A 26,260-nucleotide genomic window follows, 5' to 3' on the forward strand; every position below is an offset into this window, starting at 1 on the left:
TAAGATGTATCTAGACAGATACATGAATGGGCAGGAAGCAAAGAGATACAGACCCTTAGAAAATAGGCGACAGGTTTAGATAGAGGATCTGGATCGGCGTAGGCTTGGAGGGCCGAAGGGCCTGTTCCTGTGCTGTAATTTTCTTTGTTCTTTGTTCTTTGTTTGTCACCAGATCATTAGTCCAGGCCTTCAGATACCTAGTGCAGTAATGTAACCACCATGCTACTATACCTTCAATTCATGTTCTACTTTCACCTCCTGTTCATCCTTTCCTGATACCCCTCAGCCCTGGTATCATTCTTGTCAATCTTTTTTGGACCCTCATCAGTGCCTCTATATGCTTTTTATAATATGACAACCAGAACGGGACACAGAACCCCAAGTGTGGTCTAAGCAAGTTTCAATACAAGATTAACATAATTTTTCAATTCTCTCCCACTAGAAATAAACTCTAGTGCTTGGTTGGCTTTTTTTATTAACCTGTGTTGCTACTTTTAGTGATTTGTGTATTTGCACTCCCAGATCCCTTTGGTCTTTTACCCCATTTAGATTCTTATTTTCCAACTAATAGGTGACCTCCTTATTTTTCTACATTGAATATGCATACGAGAGCAGATCATTAACTAATACTTTAGTGCTGGCTGGAAATGAAACCCTGGTATAACAAATGAGAGCAGCGCTAACCATTGGCAGTGTTGTCCCCATGCTGCAATTTTGACTGCAGGTGTACTTGTTGCAGAGGGCAAAACTCAACTGACTCGTTGCTGACCCGGAAGTTATTGGCAGGTAAATCTCTCCCAGCACCTCAAGCACAAAATACTGTCACGGAACAATAAACTTAATTTAAAGAATGTTGATCAAAAGACTTTTGAGAAATATGGAAAAATGTCTGATAAAACCAATACAGTTTGAACAGGTACTGTAAACACTGCAAACAGAAAAGTCTGTCCCCCTTTGAGAACTTAATTGGCCATTCTAAGTGGGTGCTGAAGGAAAGAAATAGAGCAAATCTGGGAAAATTCCCCAGATTTGATCATTGAAATATTTTGACATCAAATCTGGGTCTTTAATGATGCTAAGGCATGAACTGGGTAAAAAAAGCACTAGCAAGAAAAGTACAGCGAACGACGTCAATACAGCCCAGTAGGGAATGGGCCCAAGGCCTGCAAAATCCACCCATAAGATTATTTTAACAAGTCAACAGAACACTGCAACTTGCTGAAAAGTAACAAAACAGGAAATTAAATCTGAGTAAATACAGCATGAATAAGACATATGTCAACTACACTAGTCACTTGTCTCCATAGTTCAGCGTCCACCCAGCAACACCATGCACCATCCCTCATATATGCGACACCCTTCAGATTAAAGTCTAAATTCTCCTACTTGAGGTTGAGAGACTACGCTGTGCAGATTCTACTCTTACACCCGAGTTCTGCTCGACACTGCAGCAATCTAAATTTCCCCACACAACCTACTTTCTGCTTTACAGTGGAGAATCAATCCCACACTCCCAGCAAGGAATTGGACTCTAAGGGGATGAGAGTTGGAGGTAAGACTACAATACTGGAGCATTGTTTCTCCAACCTAAGCTGCCTTCTAGCACTACTCTCCACTGGGAGCACAGGATCAGTGACTTTACAGGCATGTCACCATGGTGCCGTCAACTTGCTCAAACACACTGGTATAAAGAAACAGTAACAGATTACGGCAACAGGATCAAGCTAATCCGGAACACAACTGGAATGATCCTGCATCACCTGATACAAAATTCAATGTAAATAGCAGATTATACTAAGGTTGGAACTGCATAAAGATCAAGTGCTAAAAGCATACATTGAGTATAAGATGCCATTAATGTGCTAAGATGAATTATGGTTTGTGCAATGGAGATTGTGCTGCTGAATTCATTAATTGTAAATTCTCGCACTCAAAGAAAACAGATGACTGATTTTTCCACCACCCCCAGCTCACCACACACTCTTACTTTGGTGTGAGTGCCTAACCCGAAACTAGCTTAGTGCCAATAGATCATAGATAGTCTGGGTTTGTCTCTAAGTACCTTACAGTTGAACCAAATGGGGAATGTTCCGAGTTCACTTTAATATATTCTTCATGACAGTCAAAGTATTCGGAACTTAGGAACTTTTCCATTGCATGGGAGGCCCCGCCCACCAGCTGAAAAGGCAGTGGCGAGCCCGCCTCCTCCAGGCCTGGGGAGCCAGGCTGGTATTTTTCAGTCCCCAGACCCTTAATTGGTCTTGGGCAGGACTTCCACCTCCTTCAGGCAGGAAGTCCCACCTAATGAAGCTGCTGGGCAATCAGCGGGCTGGCAGCTCTTGTCCCAGCAATGCCACCGGGAATAGTAGCCACAGCTGGGTTTGCATCCAGCCATCACAAGCAAGGTGAAGGACGGCCCCAGAATGAAGGTAAGGTTTTAGGGCCTCGTTGGGGACAATCGGCCAGGCCCCGGTGAGGCAATGGGGGTCGGTTAGGGAGGGTAGGTGGAGTGTTGTCCTTTGGGGGCGGTTGGGGCTTCAGGGCAGCTCTCCAAGGGGCACTGTGTGGCCGATCAGGAGGGTGTCCCCCCCAGCTCCCAAGAAGGCCGCCTGGTTTTAGCAGGCTGGGTTCTTGAGGCTTCTGCCATCTGGCTGCTGAGGGTGGTGGGAGGAGCCCCTCCAGTGCCAGTTAATTGGCCACAAGGGCCTTGATTGGCCTGGGGTGCGAGGGCCGTTTATCGCCGCTGCCCCGCATAAAATGACAGCAGGGGGCGAGAGGGGTTCCAGAATGGACCCCCCCCCCCCCCACCACCCCCCGCCTCCCACTCAATTTTACACCCCCGCCACCAGCCTGCTCATTTGGGGGCCGTACAATTCGGGTCCTAGAAACTGTTAGATTTCAGCATTTCGAATTGTTCATTTAAGCAGCTAGAGGTTCAAAATTTGTCTGGGCCTTTTTTGGGCACAGACTTGGCAAAGCAGGAGCTGCCTGCACCCAAAACCAAGAGGCCTGAGGATCCATAGAAATTGATCCTCGGGTTTCAGCTGCACCTTTGAGGCAGGTTGCCAGCATTAGTTGCACTTTCACAGGCAGCTCACCAAATGAGACGAAACCATTTAGGCCTACCCATCCCATTAGCAGCCTCAAGCATGTCCCGGGTGAATTGTGTGAATGGATCATGGTGTGGGGGCTGTGATCGTAATGGCTTAATTGTCAGCAGAGCATTTCTGCCACACTCCTGGATAATTAATTTCATAATGAAGTTCTACAATGGGCCCCTCACTAATGTATTTAAATTTATAGCCTGGTGGATGCCCAGAAAATGGACCCTATCAATTTAGCAGTGGGGCCACCGCCTGCACGGATTAGGCACAGGCTGTCTTACTGCTAAATTGGTATGCTTTACACCCATTTTATGCTCAAAAAACTGAGCGCAACACATACCCACATTTCTACCCACTAGAATCAGCTCCGGAATTACATTTCACTTTTACAGCTTTTTGTCCAGTTTTTGTTTACGTTGATTTCTTTCAAAATTCTGTTGAAATAGTGAGCGTTGATATCATTAGGAAGCTGGATAGGAGTAAATCAAGGCACCCTGACTAAATGATAAGTGTGCAATAAAAATAAATTGGATGATTCCTCTGTTCAAACCGATTCTGCTCAACATATGTGGTTGTCTTTTTATAACCAGGTTCTGTACAAGTGAAGTGACTTTAATTAGTGAGGTTAACAGTGCAGGGAAGCTGAATTACCATCAACACAGGTACTGTCTTTAACCAGAAACAGTTCAACTGCTGCGTCTGTTTTATTCAGCTCCTTCTCACCACTGGGCTTAATAACTGCTGAAGATACTGTCGATGACATCATGTGACTGGAACTGCAGCATTGGAAGGTCTATTTTAAGCGGAGAATTCTTTAGAAACAAATGTTGCCACCATACATAATTTATATTTCAGTTTCTGAATTTTCACAGCTCCTGACAGCTTAGTGCTGAACTTCATTACCTGATGGAGTATTAAATCATATAGATCAGGAAGCTTCTAGGTTTAATCTTTGGTTGGTAATTTTATCTCAGCAATTGCCATTAATTAGTGCATATTTTGGATGGGAATCGGGTTTAGTTTTGATGGCGCTGCCCCCCAAGGTTAAATAGCCTGCTGTTACTCGCCAATTATTCCCACACATGAAGGCCGATTAGTTTAGCACAGAATTGTTCTGTAGAATCAGTCAGTGCCTTCAGTTGAGGAGCGAGGAAGATTCAAGGAAAAATGTTTTTGCAGCACCTGATCTACATATATAGAATTTAAATTTTTAACTGGTGTAAATAAAAATTGGGGATAAGATGACTGAGCCCACTCTAAGCTCTGATTTAGGGACTTAAACTGTCCTTTGAACCGAAAGAATATCACACAGTATATGTTACTGCTGTGATGTAAATACTACAGCTGAAATGATTGAAGCTGTTTTTTTTGGAGACCAACTGTATTTGTGGTGCAGCGAACATAGAGGTTGATCGATAATCTGGCATTATTTGTTTGTTAATGTGCATTATCTATTGGGAGGCACATATCTGTCTGATTCATTACTATGATGCTTTTAATCCCACAACTGATTAACATAAATCACCATAATGTCTTCAGTCATCAAATAGCATGATATCAATATAAGCTGAAACAAGCACGTTACTTTATACAAAGTACTAATTTCATTTTGGTTAAACTCATACTGTTCAGTTCTCATGTATCCATTCATGTAGACCCGGAAATTATAATGTGGAATATCACTGTATGCAGGCTTAATGCATTCATCTGACGTTATAACCTCTGCAATTTCAGCACAGACACTGAATTTGCCTCTCCACTGAAAAAGCACAGGAATTCACATTAAGCATTCATATGTTAATTTCCCACCGTGTAACTGATTTCTCATTTAATGGTCGCTATCGGCTTTTAATTTAATTTATTTTTATTCTATTTAGAGATGCAGCACTGAAACAGGCCCTTCGGCCCACCGAGTCTGTGCCGACCAACAACCACCCATTTAGACTAACCCTGCAGTAATCTCATATTCTCTATCACCTACCTACACTAGGGGCAATTTACAATGGCCAATTTACCGATCAACCTGCAAGTTTTTTTTGGCTGTGGGAGGAAACCGGAGCACCCGGCGAAAACCCACGCAGTCACAGGGAGAACTTGCAAACTCCGCACAGGCAGTACCCAGAATCGAACCCGGGTCCCTGGAGCTGTGAGGCTGTGGTGCTAACCACTGTGCTTCCCGTGTTTTATCTTTATGTACATGCTGGGAGCTGCCTCTGCCATTTTAAGTGCCATTTTCTCCCCTTCCCTTTTGGATCCATGCCACATTCTGGACTCTAAACAAGAGACAGAACAAGTGGCCTGTTTCTAGAGCTCTGCCCCTGAGCAGCCACCAGAACATGCACAGGAATGTCTGAGGACACTCATCTTCCAAATTCCACTTTGCTCCTTGTGAAAGAAATTCTCAAGACAACCCAACATAATAGCAAGGCCAAGATAGGGAAATCACTGTGTGATGATTGAACCCACATCTAACCTGAATGGCACCGAAGCCAGCTCCTAATTTCTTCCTTTGTTTTTATGCCAATAAAATCATGCTGCGTTGTGATAGCAGTATAGAGTTATAAAGGCACAGAAGGAGGCCATTCGGTCCATCGAGTCCATAAGTCGATACAATCACGGTTACTTAAAACTAAGTCCTAATTTCATTCTTTTTTAACTCATACTGTTGCACTCATGTACACATGAACATTTTCTACTAATTATCCACTTCAATGGTGCTGAATAGCCACAGTGGCAGCTGCCTTGGAGTTTCATGGTGTGGACTGAAGCCCCAGTCATCACGCTGTGATCTCCCTTCATTAAAACCATGCACAGTTGCTATGTATTGCTGTGTACCTTTTCAGGGATAGGCTGCTGAAGCTGATTAACATCCAGTGTGGTTATCAGGGGGATATTATCAAAGCCATCGTCTGCACTGTGTTCTTTCTCTGACTTCTCAGAGAGGTGGCATCCAGGCTTCACCATGTCTGATTTAGGATGACTAAAGTAGCCTGAAAAAGGAAATAACAGAAAGATCATCAGGAACTACTTCTGATAAAGAGACTTCCTGTGTTTTAGCACAGCTCCAATGTAACATTTGAAGAGCCTGTTCCCAGTTTTACAATATAAAGGGCTATTGTTAATTCATCAAAGAGGTTGCAGGCGGGGTCTGTAAAAAAGCAAAATACTGCAGATGCTGAAAATCTGAAACTGTTTCTCTCTCCCCAGATGCTGCCTGCCCTGCTGAGTATTTCCAGCACTTTCTATTTCTATTTTAGAGTCAGTAAAGCCTGCGGTTAAATTTTTCCTGAAATCCCACCATGTTGAAATACGACCTCTGGAGCAGACATTATCTCCTTCACTCCCTTTGCTTTTCCAGCAAGTCCATTGTTATTTAAATATCAGTAAACCACAATTGGAAACCAACTTTGCCACAATAGCGTGTCAACATGATTTTTATTCACAGAAGAACCCAATCAATTTACCAATACAGTCAGTTTTATTTGACAGCAAACATTGTTGTCTTTCTTCAAGGCGGCGCTATCAGAATTCTCAAGCACTGAACATTATTATAAAATAATGACGCATTTTGTTGAAGTCCCACTCCAGGGCCTTAAGTACAAAAATCAAGGCCGGCGGTATTGCGGGAGTGGAGTGCTACACTGTCGGAAGTGCTGTCTTTCAGATAAGACATTAAACTAAGGCCCTCTCTGATCTCTTGGGTGTTAAAATATTTATGGTTATTAAGTATTTAATTGTATTCAGATGGTTGGCATTAACTGGGGACCACTCTTATATATAGGAGCAGACTGAAACTGAGGTGGTTGGGTTTGGAAATGCATGTATACCTCTGTAAATAAAAGCATAAAGTACGTGAAGATTGGCTCCAGTTCTATCCTTCGCTGCCTGGCTTTCTGGAGTAGAACATTAGGCAGACATAAAAGACCCCGTGGCATTATTTTGAAACAAAGTTATCCCCAGTGAACTGATCAATAATTATCCCTGAATCAACATCACAAAAGCAGATTATCTGGTCATTTTCACATTGCTGTTTGTGGGAGCTTGCTGTGTGAAAATTGATTGTCCCGTTTCCTACATTATGACAGTGCCTACACTTCAAAAGTACTTCATTGGTTGTAAAGTACTTTGGGACATCCTGAAAAGGTGCTATATAAATGTAAGTCTTTCTTTTAAAGTTCCTTCTTCTCCATGTCCAGACTGTGAAGGTTCAGCATATCACATCAGCTTTCACCATTGTTCACAGAATTGTTACAGTGCAGAAGGAGGCCATTCAGCCCATCATGACTGCACCAGCTCTCTGGAAGAGAAATTCACTCAGTTCCATTCCTCCACTTATTTGGTGCCAATTTGTGCTCAGTATGATCAGCTCATGCTCACAAGCAACCGAGTTCGGGTTGCCAAAGTCATGGGACCTCTGTACACAGTCAAAGAAAATGCTGGTACCTTTACCCCATCAGTTTGCACTGGATTCAAAGAAGATCCCAGGAAAAAAGGGCAATGTACTAACTCTGCAACCTTGCCCGCATGTGTTATAACATAATTAATAAAAAGTGATCAATCGTGTGGACTGTATAGGAGGGTCAAAATTGCACCTTTATTCTTACAGACTAGTACATGATACTATTAGAAGCTGTGGCAGCTTTATCTGAATCCTCAGAATATCCTGAGCATTTCATTTAAGGAACTGGCACGCGGACAAGTGCCTGATTGCTCCTTTCTCTGGGATTGAACCAAGGTCCAAGGGTATCCCAAATTTCGTTGGAAAGCTTCTGGATTGCAGTCTCACATATCATTGACATCTGACCAAAACCACAGCTAAGATAAAGTGAAGGATCAAAGTAATCCACAAATCAGCTGGCTCCAGCTCGAGAGCGGATGCTTATACCCTGTGGACATCCACCTCGAGCCTTGTTTTCCTAATGGCTGAATATTGCACACCAGCATGGTCATGAGGTATGGAGAAATCTTGTGGACTTGCAACTGTATCACCAGAGGAGTGCTGAAACCAACACCAACAGTCTGGCTCATTGTCCTCAAACATAGCTTGCTGACACCTCTTAGAAGAGAATAATCAGAGAATACAATCATGCTCCAGCAAACCCAGATCTGCCTATTAATGAAGATCTCCAGAAGCTCCTCAGATGCTGCCTTACATCCAGACACCCATTCTGGTTGGCAGCTTTATCTCTCAACTCTCAGAACTCCCACCAAAAGACAAGTGGCACAGCATGTGCCAGAGAGGTCAAAGACCAGGACCGGATCATGGACCCTGCAGATCAACAACCTGCTTCATCGCGCCATGTAAAATATGGGTCACCGCAAATCGCATCAGAACTTCATATGGGCTCTGCAGCCACCCGATACATAAGTGGAAGATGAAAGACAGCTTAATGTGCCCCTATGGAGATGGTGCCCAAAGCACGGAGCATCTTGTTAGCCATTGTTCACTATGAGAAATCCCGGGAATAATAGTTTCTAATTACTCTGTATCACCAGAGCCCATATAGTGAGTGGTCAACGTGGACATCGACATTTAATGTTTTCAAACTTACATACAAAAAAAAATACATGGCCAGTTATGTTCTTGATGTGATTGTATTTAGCTTTTCAACTGATGGGTGTGTAAGCATAAAAACTAAGTGATTTCAGGTACTTCTATATCATCCCATGGCTATGCATTTATTTGTATAGTATATAAATATATAAAGATATAGATATATATCAACATACATAAATGCACGTGCAAACAAGATTATTTCTACATATATTATTTACTTGATAACATTTCTGAAATTGGTTGACAATTTCTCAGAATGTTTTGACAGTGAGATGAGCAGCAATGCTATAACATCCCAATGGGCATCTGATCAGAGACAAGACGTTATACAAAAACACTTTCTGATTAACGACTTACAGTTTGCACTTTGAGAAAATATAGGACTACTAAATCCTTCTTGGAGGCAGTCATCTGTCTTAAAGGAAAGTATTTTTGTTCCCCTTAATGGAAGAAAATACTTGTCTGAGGAAAATTTCAGTTGACTATTTCAATGAGAATACTGGTTGGGGAGTGGGCCTTGGCTCCTGCTGTAGTTCATAAGAAACAACAGGACAGAGGGGTTCGAAACTGCTGAAAAGATCAGGCAGAAAGAAAATGGAAGCAGGTCAATATATGAGCAAAATTGGCCGCTGATCATGTCACGGCCATGTGGATGTCACATGGAGTTAGGGCAATATAAAGAACTGTGCAAGTGGAAGGGTAGAACAAAGGCTCAGACAGCTTCAAAGCATGGTCACTGACTCGTCAAAGGATTGGGATATGATCCAGCTTTTGTACGTATTGCCTTGATACTGTGTGTGATTAGTTGTACTTATTCATTAAAATTGCTGATTTCCACAAATGGTTTATCTTGTCGAATTCATCCACAACAATTTGTATTTATATAGCGCCCTTAATATAGTGAAACGTCCCATTGTGCTTCGCAGGTGCATTATCAAACAAACTTTGACACCAAGCCATATTAGGGCAGATTACCAAAGGCTTGCTCAACGAGGTAGGTTTTAAGAAGTGTCTTAAAGTTGGAAGGAAAGATAGAGGCAGAAAGGTTTAGTAAGGGAATTCCAGAGCTGAGGGCCTCAGTAGCTGAAGGGATGGAGCAACTGAATTCAGGAATGTGTTGGAGGCCAAAATTGGAGGAGTGCAGATATCTCGGAGGGATGTAGGGCGAGAGGAAGTTACAGAGATAGGGAGGGGTGAGGCCATGGACAGATTTGAAAACATAAATGAGAATTTTAAAATTGAGGCATTGCTCAACCAAGAGCCAATGTAGATCCGTGAACACAAGGTGATGAGTGAATGGGACTTGATGCGAGTTAAGATACAAACAGCAGAATTTTGGATGACCTTAAGTTTATGGAGGTGGAGAATGGGAGGTCAACCAGGAGGGCTTTGGAATATTCAAGTCTAGAGATTTGGCATGGATGAAGGTTTCAGCAGCAGATGAGCTGAGGGAGGTGCAGAGTCAGGCGATGTTATAGAGGTGGAAGTAGGTGGTTTTAGTGATGGTGCAGATATGTGGTCGGAAGCTCATCTCAGGGCCAAGTACATAGCCTTAAACCTTACTTCCTGTTGTCAAGATTTTTAGTCATGCTTTTTAGCCTAATTAACTTCATAGGTTCTTGGTTACCTCCTCAGATTCAACCCAGTTTGGAATGATCTGCAAATTTGACCAGCTTGTGTTTCTCCCTGTGCCCCCACCTCATTCCTCCCTCCCCCCTTCCTTTTCATTGTTCTCCTAACAACCATCTATTGCTTTTCCTATTTTTCAGCCAATTCCTTATCTGTGCATTCAGAATAATTTTCAGTCTTTCATGTGGCCTTTATCATACAGATTTTTGAAGTTCATGTCCATTACATTGGTGGGCTTTCTACTATTCACTTGGCATGTCACTTCCTCAAAAATATAAGCAGGTTGGGTCAAGAAGAATCTTCGCCTTCTAAATCTAGCAAACATCGCCAACATTCAGTGACTCCCTCATAAAAGGCCTTTATAGCATTTCAAAAATCTCATCTCTTGTCTCTCCTAATACTCAGGGATCGTCACCATCCATCCCTGTGAGTCAATATGGTTTTTAGTCCTTTTAGTCTGTTACTTCCATCTTACTTATTTGGATTAATACTGATTAGCAATGGCATTTTGCTCGCATTTGTCTTGATGACTGTTTGGAGGAAGTAATCATTAGGTTTATTAACTATTTTATGATTATTCTCAGTGATGTATCCTTTAAGATTCTCATTTCATCTTTGACTTCCTTCTTAATGTTTTGCTACTGAAATAATTTTATACATTTGTGTTTCTATCTGCAGCTTTGCTCACTGTAAAGCTCCTCTTTTCCCCTCTGATTAATCATTTTTAATTGTGTTTTTTTGAAGGTTCAAATATTGGTTCCAGTGTTTACATTTAACTTTCTCCCTTATAGGACTTGTAACATTTACTTTCACTCCTTGCCTCAGTTCTGATTGTTTGCTGATTAATTTAGGGTCATGCTTGTTTATCCCACACTTATTAATCCAATCACAAGTAATCTGAGAACAGAGGGAAACACAGAGGGTTAGTACATTGTCTTCATTGTAATATTAACTGGCAGTAAAATACGCTGCTGTAAAACAATAGGCCCTTTAAAAATAAGCCCAAAAGTTGATGGAACTTGTGAAAGAGTTCTTGCTACTGAAGTTAGCAGGGATGCAGAGTAGACACATTACTACCTCTGCTCACATTCTCGTGGAGTTGAAGAATGGAACAAGGTGACTAAAAATGGAGCAAGGTGATTGAATAATAGAACACAAAGACAGTAGCACTTATACTCCTACAGATCATCGTGATCTATGTCTTGTCATTAGGCACAATATCAGCTCAGCATCGAAAAAGCAATCATTTTAGTAACATTGGAGTAGGAGTTGGTTGATTCTGAGATATTCAGCTTAATACCCAATCAGCTGTGCACAGAATGTACTGAACATCTTTATGAAGAATACATTTACAATTCATTACACATAGCATGCACTGGACATCTTTCCTACAGAGCTCATAATCGTGGAATCCAAAGAGAGCTCGTCAACATTCAGATCTTCCAAGCTATGTGTTGTGTTGAGGCCGCACTTGCGCATGTGTGGGTATGTGTTTAACAGGGTCAAAGCAATAAGTAAAAATGTCATTTCACTCTGGCACTCTAGGTTTCCGTTGTACTGAAGTTAAATGGAATTGTGCCTCCTCTGTATTTGGGCAATGCCAATCTCATCCAAATGCAAACTTAAAATTCAGCACTAATTTTGAGTCCATGGAGCAGTTTCCTTTGGTGCTCCCAGTTTGTTGGGTCAGGAAATCTTCGGCCTACTGTCCCGATTTTCCACCTGTTAATTTAAATTTTAATTTACATAACCAAGGAGCTAATAAGAGTGAGGAACTTAAGGTAATTGATATCAGAAGAGAAAAAGTATTTGAAAAATGTAAGGGACTATAATCTGACAAATCCCCAGGACCTGATGGCCGACATCCGAGGGTTCTAAAGGAGGCAGCTGCAGAGATAGTGGATGCGCTAGCTATGTTTTTCCAAAATTCCCTATATTTTAGAACGGACCCTGTGGATTGGAAGTTAGCAAATGTATTAGCGCTATTCATGAGTTGGAGAGAGGAAACAGGGAAGTACAGCCAGTTAGCCTGGCATTAGTCATCGGGAAAATGCTGGAATCTATTATTAAAGAAAATCATAGTATGATCAGACAAAGTCAACATGGTTTTATGAAAGGGAAATCAGGTTTGACAAAATTATTAGAGCTTCTTTAGGATGTGACTAGTAAGGTTGATAAAGGGGAACCAGTAGATGTAGTATACTTGGATTTCCAAAAGGCATTCGATAAGGTGCCACATAAAAGGTTAATACACAAGAGCTCATGGAGTTGGGGGTAATATATTAGCATGGATGGAGGATTGGTTAACGGACAGGAAGCAGAGAGTAGGAATAAACGGGGCACATTTGAGTTGGCAGGCTGTGACTAGTGGAGTGCCACAAGGATCAGTGCTAGGGCCTCAGCTAATTACAATCTATATTAATGACTTAGACAAAGAGACCAAGAATAATGTATCTAAGTTTGCTGATGCTGCAAAGTTAGGTGGGAATGTAAGCTGTGAGGGGGATGCAAAGAGGCTGCAAAGAGATATAGACAGATTAAGTGACTGGGCAACAAGGTGGCAGATTGAGTATAATGTGGGGAAGTGAGAGGTTATTCACTTTGGTAGGAAGAATAGAAAAACTGAATATTTTTAAAAGGCATGAAACTTGTAAATGTTGATGTTCAGAGGGCCTAGGGTGTACTTGTAAAACAAATACAGAAAGTTAGCATGCAGGTACAGCAAGCAATTAGAAAGGCAAATGACATGTTAGCCTTTATTGCAAGGGGATTAGAGTACAAGAATAAGGAAGTCTTGCTACAATTGTACAGGGCTTTGGTGAGAGCACACTTGAAGTACTGCGCGCAGTATTCATCTCCACATCTAAGGACTTGGAGGCAGTACAGTGAAGGTTCACTAGACTGGTTCCTGGGATGAGAGGGTTTCCCTTTGATGAGAGGCTGAGTAAATTGGGTCTACACTCTCTCGAGTTTAGAAGAATGAGAGCTGACCTCATTGAAACATACAAGATTCTGAAGGGTAGGAACTGAGAGGTTGTTTTCCCTGGCTGGGGAATCTAGAACACAGGGTCACAGACACGGGATAAAGGGTTGATCATTTAGGACTGAGATCAGGAGAAATTTCTTCCCTCAGAGGGTTGTGGATGCTCCATCATTGAATACATTTAAGGCCAGGATAGGCAGATTTTTGGTCACTCGGAATCAATGGATATTGGGGGGCTAGTGGGAAAATGAAGTTGAGGCAGAAGATCAGCCATGACCATATTCAATGGCAGAGCAGGCTCAAGGGGCCGAATGATCCACTCCTGCTCCTATTTCTTATGTTCTTATGAAAATCAAGGTCTGCAGCACCGCAATTCCCCAACCAGCGCTCCATGTCAGCACCAATCCTCACCAGGAACAGCAATGTAGGAATTTGCCTTTGTGGGAAATTTCACTCATAAAAAGGGGCAGGTGCAGAAAATGGAAATTCTGCTGCAGTTGGAATGTGTTTGATTGTTGGCAGGGAGTAGCCGTCAGAAAGAAATAAAATTTAATTTGCCAGCCCTGTCTTCTTGATCTTGATGAATTAAAAATTCTATCAAAATAGTTATTAAGATGAAATATTTCTTTAATAGATTGCCTGTTGGCAATTAATGGATTTCAACATGTGGTTGGTAAGAATTGATACTGCTGAAGATTAATTGACCACTATTGTTGCATTCCTGAATCAAGCAATTTCTAGCCCAAAGAATCAGGTTTCACATAACATGTATTAACACCCTGAAGGTATAACTCCTCCAATGGTTCCATATGTGACTGTCCAGCCAGATACAATACAATGCCAAAAAAAACAAGAAGGTCTCAGTTCAATCCCAGGCTTGTTTGAATTAGTTGCTGTCAGTTAAAGATACAACTAACTTCAAATAGCTAGGAATGAAAATCAGACAGAGTTTCAGCTTCTGATCATGATCCAACTGGATTGCACATGTCTGTGGACCTTGGGTGAAGTGCTGGAAATGTAACCCAGCGTGTATCAGCAGCTTCAGGAAGGAGGGAAGAAACTGGAAGAGAAACAGTTATTGCTGTAAGTGTTTATTGAATTGCTGTAACGCTCAGTTGACACCAGCTAGAACAGCCACACCAGTTCAAACACCATCAGCTTAGCAACAATAAAATGAGCCTTTTTTTTTATCATTGGATAAGCAATGGATCTATTATGACACATTCTGCTTAATAACCAATCAGCAGGGAAGATCTCCACCTCATGCTGTGTCTATTGAAATTGTAAGTTTCTTTCTAAAGAACACATTTACAATTTTGCTACATATAGCACAGGGAAGAAAGCTTCCCTGCTGCTCTCACAATGGAAGCATAAAAGAAAAGTTAATCGCTATTCAGAAATTCTATGCTTTGTGGTTTCTTTATGCTATGTTTCTGCAGTATGTCCATTCACCCATCAACCTCCATCCTCACTGACCTACACTGCCTTCCCACACCTTAATACATTCAGTTGAAAGTCATTCTCCTTGTCTGGAAATTCCTCCCATTGTCTTGTCCCACACTATCTCTGCAACATCCTCCAGTCCTGTAGCTCTTCCTGAAAATTATATTTCCTTGACTCTAGACTTCTTTCACATTCATTCACCCCACCATTGGTAGCAGAGCCTTCAGCTCTTAATTCTACTCTTTGGAACTCCCTCACTAATCATGTTGGCTTCTTCAACTCTCTCAACTGTTTGACTGTGCTGTTGAACAGCTATCCTAACCTCATCCTTTTGGGCTTACGGTCCATTTTCATCTGCCTATTTGCAAAGAACCTAAGGATATTTTTTCTGTTAAAGGTGTTATATAATTGAAGATTGTTATATATATTCCAACTGCTTATATACTATTTCTCTTGATTTAGCACATGTAGCAGAAATTCAAGCTTTATCAGGGCAACTGCTGATTTAGGGACTAGAATCACAGGTGTGAAAATCTTGAACATGCACGGAATCAAACTAAACATTATAAATCAATGTGTATTATCATAAACCACTGGCATTACCTTCAACTGTTATCTAGATCAATGACACATTCATGTATTGAAAAGGAGTTCGCAAAATGTTTTCAAAGAGCAACACTGGAGCTGAAGTGCTTTTATGTTACTTGAGATATGTATCATAACATATAATATTAACAATCTTCCTGTCTATGGAAATTTACCTTCTGTTCTCATGTTTTGGTCACACTTGTGTGTGAACTTTGCCATTATAAATTCCTATGTCCACACTAATAATGAAACTGCTTGTCCTGCATTAATTAATCTCCTACCAATGGCGGTGCTCTCATGCCTCCATATTGCGTCTCCCAGCTCTTAAGGCAGATGTAGATAGATTCTTGATAAGCAAGGGGGTGGAAGGTTATCGGGGGTAAGTGGAAATGTGGAGTAATCAGTTCAGCCATGAACTTATTGAATGGCAGAGCAGGCTCAAGGGGTCAAGTGGCCTACTCCTGCTCCTAATTCATATGTTTGTATGTTTATCCTGGACTGCAGGGAAACACCTATGCTCCAACCAACTCTACTCCTCGCTCTCCAAGCTTTACTATTTAACTACAAATAATATCAAATAAAATATTATATGAAAATGGGGAGAGTTTGAATTGCTGCAGCAGCTTTCCCACTGGAACTTTAGTGGAAGATTGGCAGAAACACCCCATAAAGAGTCATTCACACTAGTTCTTTGGGATTTCTAGAGATCTTCCATCAAAGAGGGTGCGGGAGTTCAGACAGCCCTGGAAGAAAGTTTACCCCGGTCAGAATGCATGATTTTAGCATAGGCACTTAATTATTTCTGCATGTTAACTCCATTCTCGAAGCTGCCTTCACCGATGCCAATATTTGTTTCTGATAATCCATGTGCAATGCCACTAGAGATCTGTTAGTTCCTATTGGGATTTGTCTTTCTCCATTGTCTTTTTCCTTCAGTGTGAATGACTTGCTTTTTCTTCTTCTCTTTCTGTTTGCCAGGCTTAATCCATGACCAAGAGGCTGACTGAACCAATTGCTCCGGAGCCTTCCACAATGGCACTCTGAAACTGGCCAGCAGAAGTGCATCAGAACACTGTGGAGTAACTCTCCCTGCACTTTGTCTCTGTTTTCGATGAGGAAGTACCAGGCTTCTGCTGACTGCACCTTCATGATGACATGGTTGAGATAAGTAACTGACAGTGTGGAGGACTGTGCGTATGAGTCTGCACCGCAGCATTCCATGACACAGTGCAATGGGCCTCCAACACACTGTACCAGGTGATTTAAATTGTTTATTTTTTGTACTTTTTAAGATGAACAATGTACTATTTGCCTCCATTACCACAGTAACTACACTTCAAAAAAAAACACTTCATTGGCTGTAAAGCACATTGGGATGTCCTGAGGTTGTGAAAATGATGGCCAGAATTTTACGCCACCCCAATGAGCAGGATGGTGGCGGGGGTGTGCGGGTGGTGTAAAATGCAGCGGGAGGCTCCGGGAGGTTTTCCCAACCCGCTCCCACCTCTGCCGCCCTTTAAGTAGGGCGGGGTGGGGGGGGTGGTGAAATGGCCTGCCCACCCCAGGCCAATCAAAGCCCTAAATGGTCATTTAATGGCCACTTAAGGGCCTTCGCCCGCCTCCATGTGGATTTTACGTGTGGTAAGCTGGCGTCCTGGAGCCAGGAAAAGCTGTCTGGCAAAACCAGGCGGCTGCTGATCATCCCGGGGTGGGGGGTGTGCCTGCTTATCAGGCACAGGGTGCCCGATGGAGGGCCGCCCCCGCTATCCCAACCACCCCTCGGCACCCAACATGCCCCCCCCCTTCCCCCCAACCGACCACCCTTGCCTCGCCGGGGTCCGACTGATTAACCCCGGTGAGGAAACCAAAACTTACTTTCCTCCCGGCTCCACGTCTTCTTCTATCTTCAGCTGGGCTGCAGTCCCAGCATTGGCCACTGCTACCTCAAGTGGGTGGAAGTCCTACCTCGGCACAATTAAAGCTTGGCGACCGGTAAATAATGGAACAGATCCCCAGGTGAGGCAGAAGCGGGTTCGCCACCGATTTTTATGTCGGAGGTCGGTTCCCATCCGCCCACCATAAAATTCCGGCCGATATATAAATGTAAGCTCTATCTCTCTATCTCTATCTCTCTTTGTATTTCCATCCAGTATCAGCATCAAGCAGTCCCATGTCAGGTATCTAAAAGTTGCAAAGAAGCTCCATTACTCTACACAAGCTCAGAGGGTCACTTCTGCTACATCAGTTTAATGCCAATTTCTGAGAATTGCAAGTCATCAAGCCTACCTCCACTGGGAACTGGATTGAGATTGCACATATTCACATCATACGGCTGGAAGGAAAGAGGATTTTGGTGTATTTTTCAAACCCCAATTGTATTCTGATTCACAACCCAACACCTCTCCCCATTTTAAATTTCAAAGCATGTAATGAAAATATATTTTAAAAATGTTTTGAAGAAAATATGTTAACCACAGAGAAACAAAATGTAAGAGGGTTTTTATTTTCACTTAGGTCATTTAGCCTGAAGATGGCCACCACAGAATGACAGGCACAATGTGAAAAAAATCCATCTTACATTGTGTATCAATTTATATGTTTTGCATAGAAAGGTAATAATTCTTTATCCCCACAATAAAATCACCGCAGGGAAGCACAGTTACTATTATGACTGCAGTAAAATTCCATCGTTTTGCAATGACAATCCCAGGTACGGATATAAAATAATCTGAATCAGTCAAGGAAGCCTCAGTGATCAAAACCAGGAATGCTGGGATTGACTTGGTGGAACTGGAGGCAAGATATACTGCACTTTGAAATAAGATCCTAAAAGAAAATATACTATATTGACGTTGTTATACTGAGCTTGAAAACAGTTGTGTTATTTGTTCATTGCACAAGTGACATCGGATTTGGACTTTGAGGGGAACCTTGAGAAGAAAGCAATTGGGTGGAAATTTTGAATGCAAAGCATTTACCATGTAATGCCTGAAGTCAATCACAGTATAACCATGACAAATCCCCACACCATGAGATTCTTAAAATTCCATTGCTTTATACATTCTTCTAATTAGTTTCTGTTTGATCTGACAATAGCAGTTTATGGCTATGAAGCTATAGCCCCAAGCAACAAAGGGGTGAATATTGTCTCACCAATTTATGCAGGCTAGAGACACTAATGAGAAACAAGTTCCCCAAGTATGCTGGAGAGAATGGCTGACCTTCTCGACAGGGTATTATATGATACCCACTTCCATTGTTATCCTGTATCTAGTTAATTTTCAATCACCACAATGATAACCTTCCACAGATTTCTCATTGCATGCTCTTAAACTCATTATCATAAATTTTCGATCTGCAGTTATAATCCTGCCAGGTATCTCTCCTGAATCCTTTTAAGAATGCAATAATCTTTTTCTTTGCATGTGTCTCAGCAATAGTGAATTAGAATATCATTTTTGCATGTCTCCTTCACATCTCCTTTCTGTTATATTCTAGAATGTTGGAATTCATTGTCGATACCACTCAGCTGATATAACTTATAATTCACTCTAATCCCTTTGCTCACTGACCTACATTGGCTCCCAATCCAACAACGCCTCAGTTTTAAAATCCTCATCCTTGTGTTCAAATCTTTCTGGGGCCTCACCCTTCCCTATATCTCCAACCCTCCTAGATTTTCTGTGCTCCTCCAATTCTGGTCAATTGTACATCCCTGATTAACAACTCTTCACAATTGGTGGTCACACCTTCAACTGCCTATGCCCTAACCTCTTTGCCTCTCCACCTCTCTCTCCTCATGTTAAGTCACTCCTTAAAACTACCTCTTTCAACAAGCTTTTGGTCACCTGTCCTAATATCTCTTTATGTGACTCCATGTCAAATTTTGTCTGATAACGCTCTAGTGAAGCACCTTGGGACTTTACTGTGTTAAAGGTGCTATATAAATGCAAGTTGTTATATTCTGGAATACCATAATGTTGTCTTCTAGCCTCCTGTTATGTTGCAGAATGATTGAATGGTTTTCTGTTATGTCCTGGCATGTTGCAGTGTTATATTCTAGTCTCCCTATATTTTACTCTAAAGTATTAGAATATAAGATTCTAGCCTTGCATTTCATTCTAGAATGTTATATTCTACACATTACAGGCCATGTGTGCCATGCTTACAAGTCCAACTGGGAGGGTAAGACGTGCTAGACTAACTAGTATTCCATCATTGCTGACGTTATTGATATAACTTACAATTCAACCAGGACAAGACAGTCAGCATTAATAAGACAGCCCGAATCCCTATATCATTGTGTTAGCTCTGTTGAAACCATTGAAGCACTAAGCGTGACTATTTGGTGCTCCATCAACTGTTCGTCAATATAACTGGGTCATCTTTTTGCTTTTCAAGATGTATAGCTCAGTGGAAACATTACGTTAACAGATTTATAAATAATACACAGGCGTGATTTTCTTTTAAGTTTCTAACTGAAAGATGTATATTGGAAAATGAATATCTTCGAAACATAACCTGACATTAGGCTGTTTTGGTTGCTTGGTAATGCATTGTCCTATGTGATAATGAGTCATGCAACAACAGCAGCAGTGACAGCAACAATTTGTATTCATAGAGCACCTTTAACATAGGAGAACATCCCAAGTCACTTCACAGGACTGTGAGCAGAGAAAAATTCATTCTGCGTCAAAGTGGAGATAGTACGACTGGCAACTAGAAGCTTGGTTAAACAGATAGATTTTATGGTGGGTGTGAAAGGGGGAGAGAGAGGTGGAGAGCTGAACAAATTTAGGGAGGGAATTCCAGAGTTTAGAAGCTAGCCAGCTGAAAGCACAGCCACCAATGGTGGGCTGAAGGGATTGGGGACACATAAGAGGCCAGAGTTGGAGGAATGCAGAGTCCTTGGAGGGTTGTGAGGCTGCAGGAGGTGACAGAGCTCGGGAGGGCCAAGGCCAATGGAGGGATTTGAACAGAAGGGTGAGAATTTTATAATCGAGGCATTGGTGAACCTGGAGCCAATATAAGTCAGCAATCAGAGGGGCGAAGGGTGAGCAAAACGTGGAAGGCTGACTAAGAGAGCATTAGAATAGTTATCTCTGGAGGGAACAAAAGCAGGCTTTCAGCATCAGATGAACTGAGGCTGGGGCAGAGATAGGTGATATTACAGAGGTGCAAGTAGGTGGTCTTTATGTTGGAGAGGTTACGGGTGAAAATTTGTTCCCCTTCCATGCTGACTTAATCTCATCGGGGCCTGACGTTCAGTGCAGAAGAATTGGCTTTGAGTGAGTGACTAGTGAGTGAAAAATCAGCCAATCACTATCTAGTGACCCCTGCTGGACATGTAAAGAGGACAGTCCAATCTCAGTGTGATGATGCCTGTTTGACCTGCCAACACTCACTATCTATGCTTAGGTAATGAAATATGGGCAAACATATTTAGAAAATCACTAGTAGCACCCAGGGCCAACATATATCATCACCTACAGATGAGGGGAGAAAACTGCAGCAAAACATACAGATACTGTTATTGTACTGAGTTTAACAGATACTGTTATTATGCTAGGATGGTTATTCTCGGCAAGAAAATTGCATGGTGCCCCTTTCAAGAGCTGGACTGCTTTAAATTTTGCCGAACTCAAGCATTTAACCTGTAATTTTCTACATGCAAACTAATTACAATATTGTTCTAAACCGGGGAGATCCACTCGATCATAATCTGTTCCATATCGAGACCATGTTCCCCTAGAAAAAGGGCCCAATCAGCGCTAACAGACACCAATTTACTCTCGTCCTGAAGCACTATGCTGGATAATCGTGCAGGAGCTTGCCCGTACATGCAGTAGCAATGAATGAAACGCTGTATGAACACACGGCTGTGAAAGTGGTCATATAGTTCGATCACTCAGACTTGGTGGAAAGCCACTTTGCAAAATTTAGGCACCCTGCTGGCAGCCTTTAATCTCGATGTCGGTAGAAAGCGAATACTCCCTAAACATTAATCACTCGGATAATCCATAAACACGCTCGGGAAAGTTACGTGTAAAGTGCAGCTTGCGGTATAAAATGTGGTCTACCATGATGCAGCTCCCTCTACAGAGATCAGTATCTGCTACACAACAGCAATGGTTAAAGTTTTAGTTTAAATGTTTAAAGTTCTTGTTAAAATTATAAATAATTCCTTCCAAGAAATACGCTGTTTAATAACCAATGCAAGGCTGAAGTGTTTCATCACCATTGAGTTAAAAACAACCTGCTTTCTGCATAATTTCTCCCCGTTGTTGGTAGAGATTTATGTCATATTTATAGCGTTCTGTTTCCCCACACTCTTGTCTCTTCCTGGTTTAAGGAATTACCATTAAAAGATTTTTTCTTATTTCGAGAAAACCATTACAGTCTGTCGAGCCACCTCTGTCTGCATTGTGACAGTTAAATGTGGAAACAAGAGGGAACAATCCTTTCATTGGAGTGTAGCACAGAATGGGGCGGGGGCTTTTCCATAGCGTACTTCGAAATTATTATTTTGTTTTACAAATACTAGTTTTGACATGGAGATCTTAATTCACCTTATTCCAGCAGGCCCTCTGAATGCTACACATCCCGGGTGCAGAGCGAATGTAACTAGGGCAGAGTGAGTGGAGTCAAGAAACCGATGAAAAAAAAAATAGTTTTCCTTAAAAAATAGATGAGATCAGCCTCCTCCCCACACACTAGCGTATTCTGCAACCCCACGGTTTACACAGAGAAGCTGTGCCTGTTGATAAGGGGATATTTACCCTTGATACCAGCCTCTTTTGTCTCCCAACAGCCGCATGGGCGGAGGCTACCGAGAAAGCAGTTAGGGTCTCATCTCTACTGATATTTTCTCTTTCTGGTTTGCCTGAATGATCTGCATAGCTTTAAACATGGGACCGTTTTGTATTCAATGTTGCTACAATTTAAAGCAGAAACGGACACTTGTGATTTAATTAACACTGGTAAACGCCAAAATAATCCACTTCGTTTGGTGCACTCACATGAATGTATAAATTCTGTTATTAAAAACGAGCAAAGCTTCAGCACAATCCTCCCAATCTGACAATGCTTTTCTAAAGATCCGCCAAATAACACTTAGAAACCCACTGAATTATCACGCGTTGCCTTTTCCCCTTGCCTTCGGAATTGCAAAATATAAATAATGTATATGAAAACTGTCAGAGTAACATTTGGTGCAATAGCAAATAGTTGCAGTTCATTTTAGATATAATTGGTCTGGGTACTTACCAGTAGCGGAGTGTGTGCTTTGATGGGAAGGAGCTGGTGACTTGCTGAGGTCTGTAAGGAGAGAGTCAATGAGAGAAACAGACTGTGAGAGTGAGAGTGTGAAAGAGAACGAGAGACGGAGAGCTGGTTGCCTAGGAGATGTTTGTTAGCGTTATTTTCTCCCCAGATTTGGTGTGTTGAAGCTACCTGTTAGCTCGACACTGCTGACGTTTGACAGATGAAAGGTCAACATAAAGAGCTGACCTGTTTACCCTATCAGAGAGGCTTTCAGAAGCTCCAAATGTCATTCTAATTGAAGATGCTCCCCTCTTAGTATTCAGATAACGTAAAGGTGAGAGCTTTGTGTGAGATTAATAATGTATTTCTGTATTTTTTATTACATGTAACTATGGGGTAAAATACAGTAAATGCATTAGTTTTATAAATATCTAGTGTAGTGACATTAGAAGCAAAGGATCTTACAGAGATTAAGAAGCAAATTTTATTAGCCAGGTCACATTTTAATTTTTGTGGCAGGTTACTGTGAGCTAATAACTTGCTCACAATAGTTGCCTACAGATCACAACTGAGGGTCAGCATCAATAGGAAAAAAAATCAGCAGCCCATCAAATATCGTTTCAAAGTTTAACAAATAAGTTTTGTGCCTTCAGCAGGGCTACATATCCAAATGCCAGTCACATGCGTCTCAATTGCAGGTCATGTCAAATTCTGGTTTTCATCTTTGAGCCGTATAAGATTTGCAACAGGGTGCTACCATTATTCAGCATTCATATCCAAGATTTTCAATTTTCCAATAGAACAGGATGGCATTCTGTGACATTGTTCTTTCAAAAGTATGGACTCGAAAAAAAACAGTGAGCCAACAGACTCTGATCCAATCTAATAGGCTACCTACACTGGCATTGAATCTGTCCAATGTTGCAGTTGGATGTATTCTTGGTGGTTTCATCCCATGACATCCCACCTGCAACCATCCCCCCCCCTCCCCCGCACCCCCCCACCCACCCCCCAGTCAAACCACCTCTTTTCCCATCTCCAATGTTTTTAAAACTAGCAATTGGGCTCAAAGAAAATGAAAAAAACTTTTTTTTTCATTGCTTGTTCCATTACCAATTCCTTTTGTCTTGGACCAGTATCCTTTTTGCCATTTAATCTCTCCTGCCTTCTAGCCTATGACAGACCTTCCCTTTTGTTCTTTCTCACCTTCCGCCCTTTCTCTGCCTCTTCACTTGCTTAAAACCTCTTACATCTCTACCTTTTTCCAGTTCTGATGAAAGGCCATCGACATTAACTCTGTTTCTGTCTCCACGGATGCTGCCTAAATATTACCAGCATTTTCTGTTTTTATTCCAATTTATTTAACCTCTTAAGATATAAAAGCCAGATAAAATTTTCTTTGAAAAATCACTCTGAGCCCAAAGGCTAACACCAAATGCTGCAGGATATGAGCATAAAATTATTCAATTGTGACTAATTAAATTCCATTTATGATATTCCGAAAATCCCAGATAGAGCTGGAATTATGAGGCAGGATTTTCTCTCCGGGGGTGGGAAGCAGAGGTCAGGACTGTTTACGGGTCCCAGACCCTCCCCCGGGAAGGGGGTGGGGGATAAACAGTCACTTGTTGTGATTTTCATGGGGACTTAATTGGCCTGCAGACAGGTTCACCATCCGAATAAGGATGGCAGGCAGGCTCTCGAAGCTGGAGGGCCAATCAGAGGCCTTCCAGCTTGAAAGGAGCAGCAGGCTGTAATGGAGAGTGAATAAGGAAGAGGGTGCTTCAAGATGTAGGCTCCCTCATCTCCAACTTTTTTAAATCTAAACTGAAAAATGGATTTTGCAGCCAGGCCACCCCTGTAGTGATGGGGGGGGGGGGCGGGAATCCCCTTTTCAGGGTGGTCCATGGATACTCCTGCATCGAGGCAGGCAAGGAGGGCCTCTAGGCCTTAAGTAGCTCTTTGAGCCATGTCGGCTACCAGCCATGTGCATGCGGGTCGCCCTGCTGTCCGCCCCCCAAAATCCCGTCTCCACAAAATATGGCCTGAAGGTGGGATGGAGCCGGGGAGTAAGCACACCAGCTGGCGGGGCCATTTTCAGCTCCTGACTGCCTCCCATCCCGGCCATGCTTGTACTTATACCCTTCAATCCCATTTCGAACTAGATATATTTCATAAACTAAATACTTCTCAAAAGCAAATATGCAAATTGCCCGACCAAAGCGGAATCCAGATTAGATCAAATGTAACTTGGGATGAAAGAAATTCCTTCCATTCCAATTTAAAATGTTTAACAAAAACAAAGAACAGTACAGCACACGAACAGGCCATTCGGCCCTCCAAGCCTGCGCCGATCTAGATGCCTGCCAAGGAAGAACTATTGATGAGGATCCTGTCCTTTCACCTCTGGGATCTGGGTTGAAATTCAGCTCAGACTTATGGGATGAACATGTTTTTTCTTTAGCTACTGAATGGATCTTGCATTCAATGTGTTTGGGCAGCCTAGAGGTTGCAGTCTGGAATCCCAATGGTCACCAGAAGCGTGTATCACAAACTAGTAGAGCACCAGCCCTTGGTTTTCTGTCCACTAATTTTCACAGATGAGAAATCATAGGCTGGGGTTGAACAGTTTATGATTGCACTCCCACTGAGTGGCCAGGGTAGAGTAATGGAATACTCACTCCCTTAGTGGGTGCAGGCTCACAGAATAAAACCACCCTTAATTCATCATTATCTGGCACTAGCATACAACCTCACTCAGATAATCACAAAGATGATTGATGTGGGAAATGGAAATGTCAGAAAATGCAGTTAGGATTCTTGTATTAGATTGGTAGTGCAGTTAGAATTACCCTTATTAGACTTAGAAGGTTAAACAATTTTAATGAGGCAATGTAAGGCAAGCTCGACACTGTATATCCACCCTGTCTTGAACTGGGGCCAAACAAAAATATCAAAAATAGTTTAAGATAAATTTTATAAGGTCAGAATTTGCTTACGCTCAGCATTTCTAGTGCACAATGATCCTGGGTAATGAAACTAAATTCTTTTTCTTTCTTGTCATGCCTCATACTACAGCTTGTTAATGAATAAGGTCTTTGTAACATCAAATCAGGCTGCAATCATTTCTAATCCAGATAATCTTAAATAAAATTATGTTGGCTTATGCTTTGCTAATATTTAAGAGGAGATGCCTGGAGCTTACTTTTCAGAAGCTCACTCGTTTGGCTCAGAATAACCATTAACAAAGTTTGCTGTATGAAATTTTAGTTCGGTAGGCAACATCCGTATTGTCAGGATCGTCTACATTTGTTTGCACCAGCATTAGAAAGTAGCTGCCGATCTAAACTGTACAGATGTTAAATGCTCCTGATACAAATGATGTTATGTAGATCTAAATGTACATAGGTATCAACAGAATGGCAGTATGTCAGAATGCAAGAAGGTAGAAGCCAAATATTGATAATGTGATAAATATTTATTGAAAGAAAGGACATTAGTAAGAATGTAAAATCTTTTCTGAAGCCCTAAAGTAAAACATAGAAGAAGGTCCACTTCCTCCTCAACAACCCCACCCTCTCAAAAAAGTCTGTCAACTCTGAAAAACAGTTGCTTGCCAATACACTAAAACACAATGAGGATCCCATCCAGTGGTTTAAACATCCACTCCACCCCATCAGCATACCGTGGCTG

At 41.9% G+C, this 26,260-nt stretch overlaps 1 protein-coding gene across 1 annotated transcript in view; it reads right to left on the reverse strand.

Annotated features, from left to right (window-relative positions):
* Window positions 1-23,852, reverse strand: part of caly (calcyon neuron-specific vesicular protein) — a 39,563-nt gene extending 15,711 nt beyond the window's left edge. Inside the window, exons 1-3 of the mRNA XM_068020326.1 lie at window positions 23,826-23,852; window positions 22,571-22,621; window positions 5,940-6,094 (exon numbers count right to left, since the gene is read on the reverse strand). Coding sequence (XP_067876427.1) covers window positions 5,940-6,068 — 129 coding nt within the window. The 5' untranslated portion in view covers window positions 6,069-6,094; window positions 22,571-22,621; window positions 23,826-23,852. The remainder of the gene's footprint in view (window positions 1-5,939; window positions 6,095-22,570; window positions 22,622-23,825) is intronic.
* Between the last annotated feature and the right edge of the window lie 2,408 nt (window positions 23,853-26,260).

Source organism: Heterodontus francisci, chromosome 42 (genome assembly GCF_036365525.1).
Source record: "Heterodontus francisci isolate sHetFra1 chromosome 42, sHetFra1.hap1, whole genome shotgun sequence".
In the NCBI taxonomy this organism is placed as follows: Eukaryota; Metazoa; Chordata; class Chondrichthyes; order Heterodontiformes; family Heterodontidae; genus Heterodontus; species Heterodontus francisci.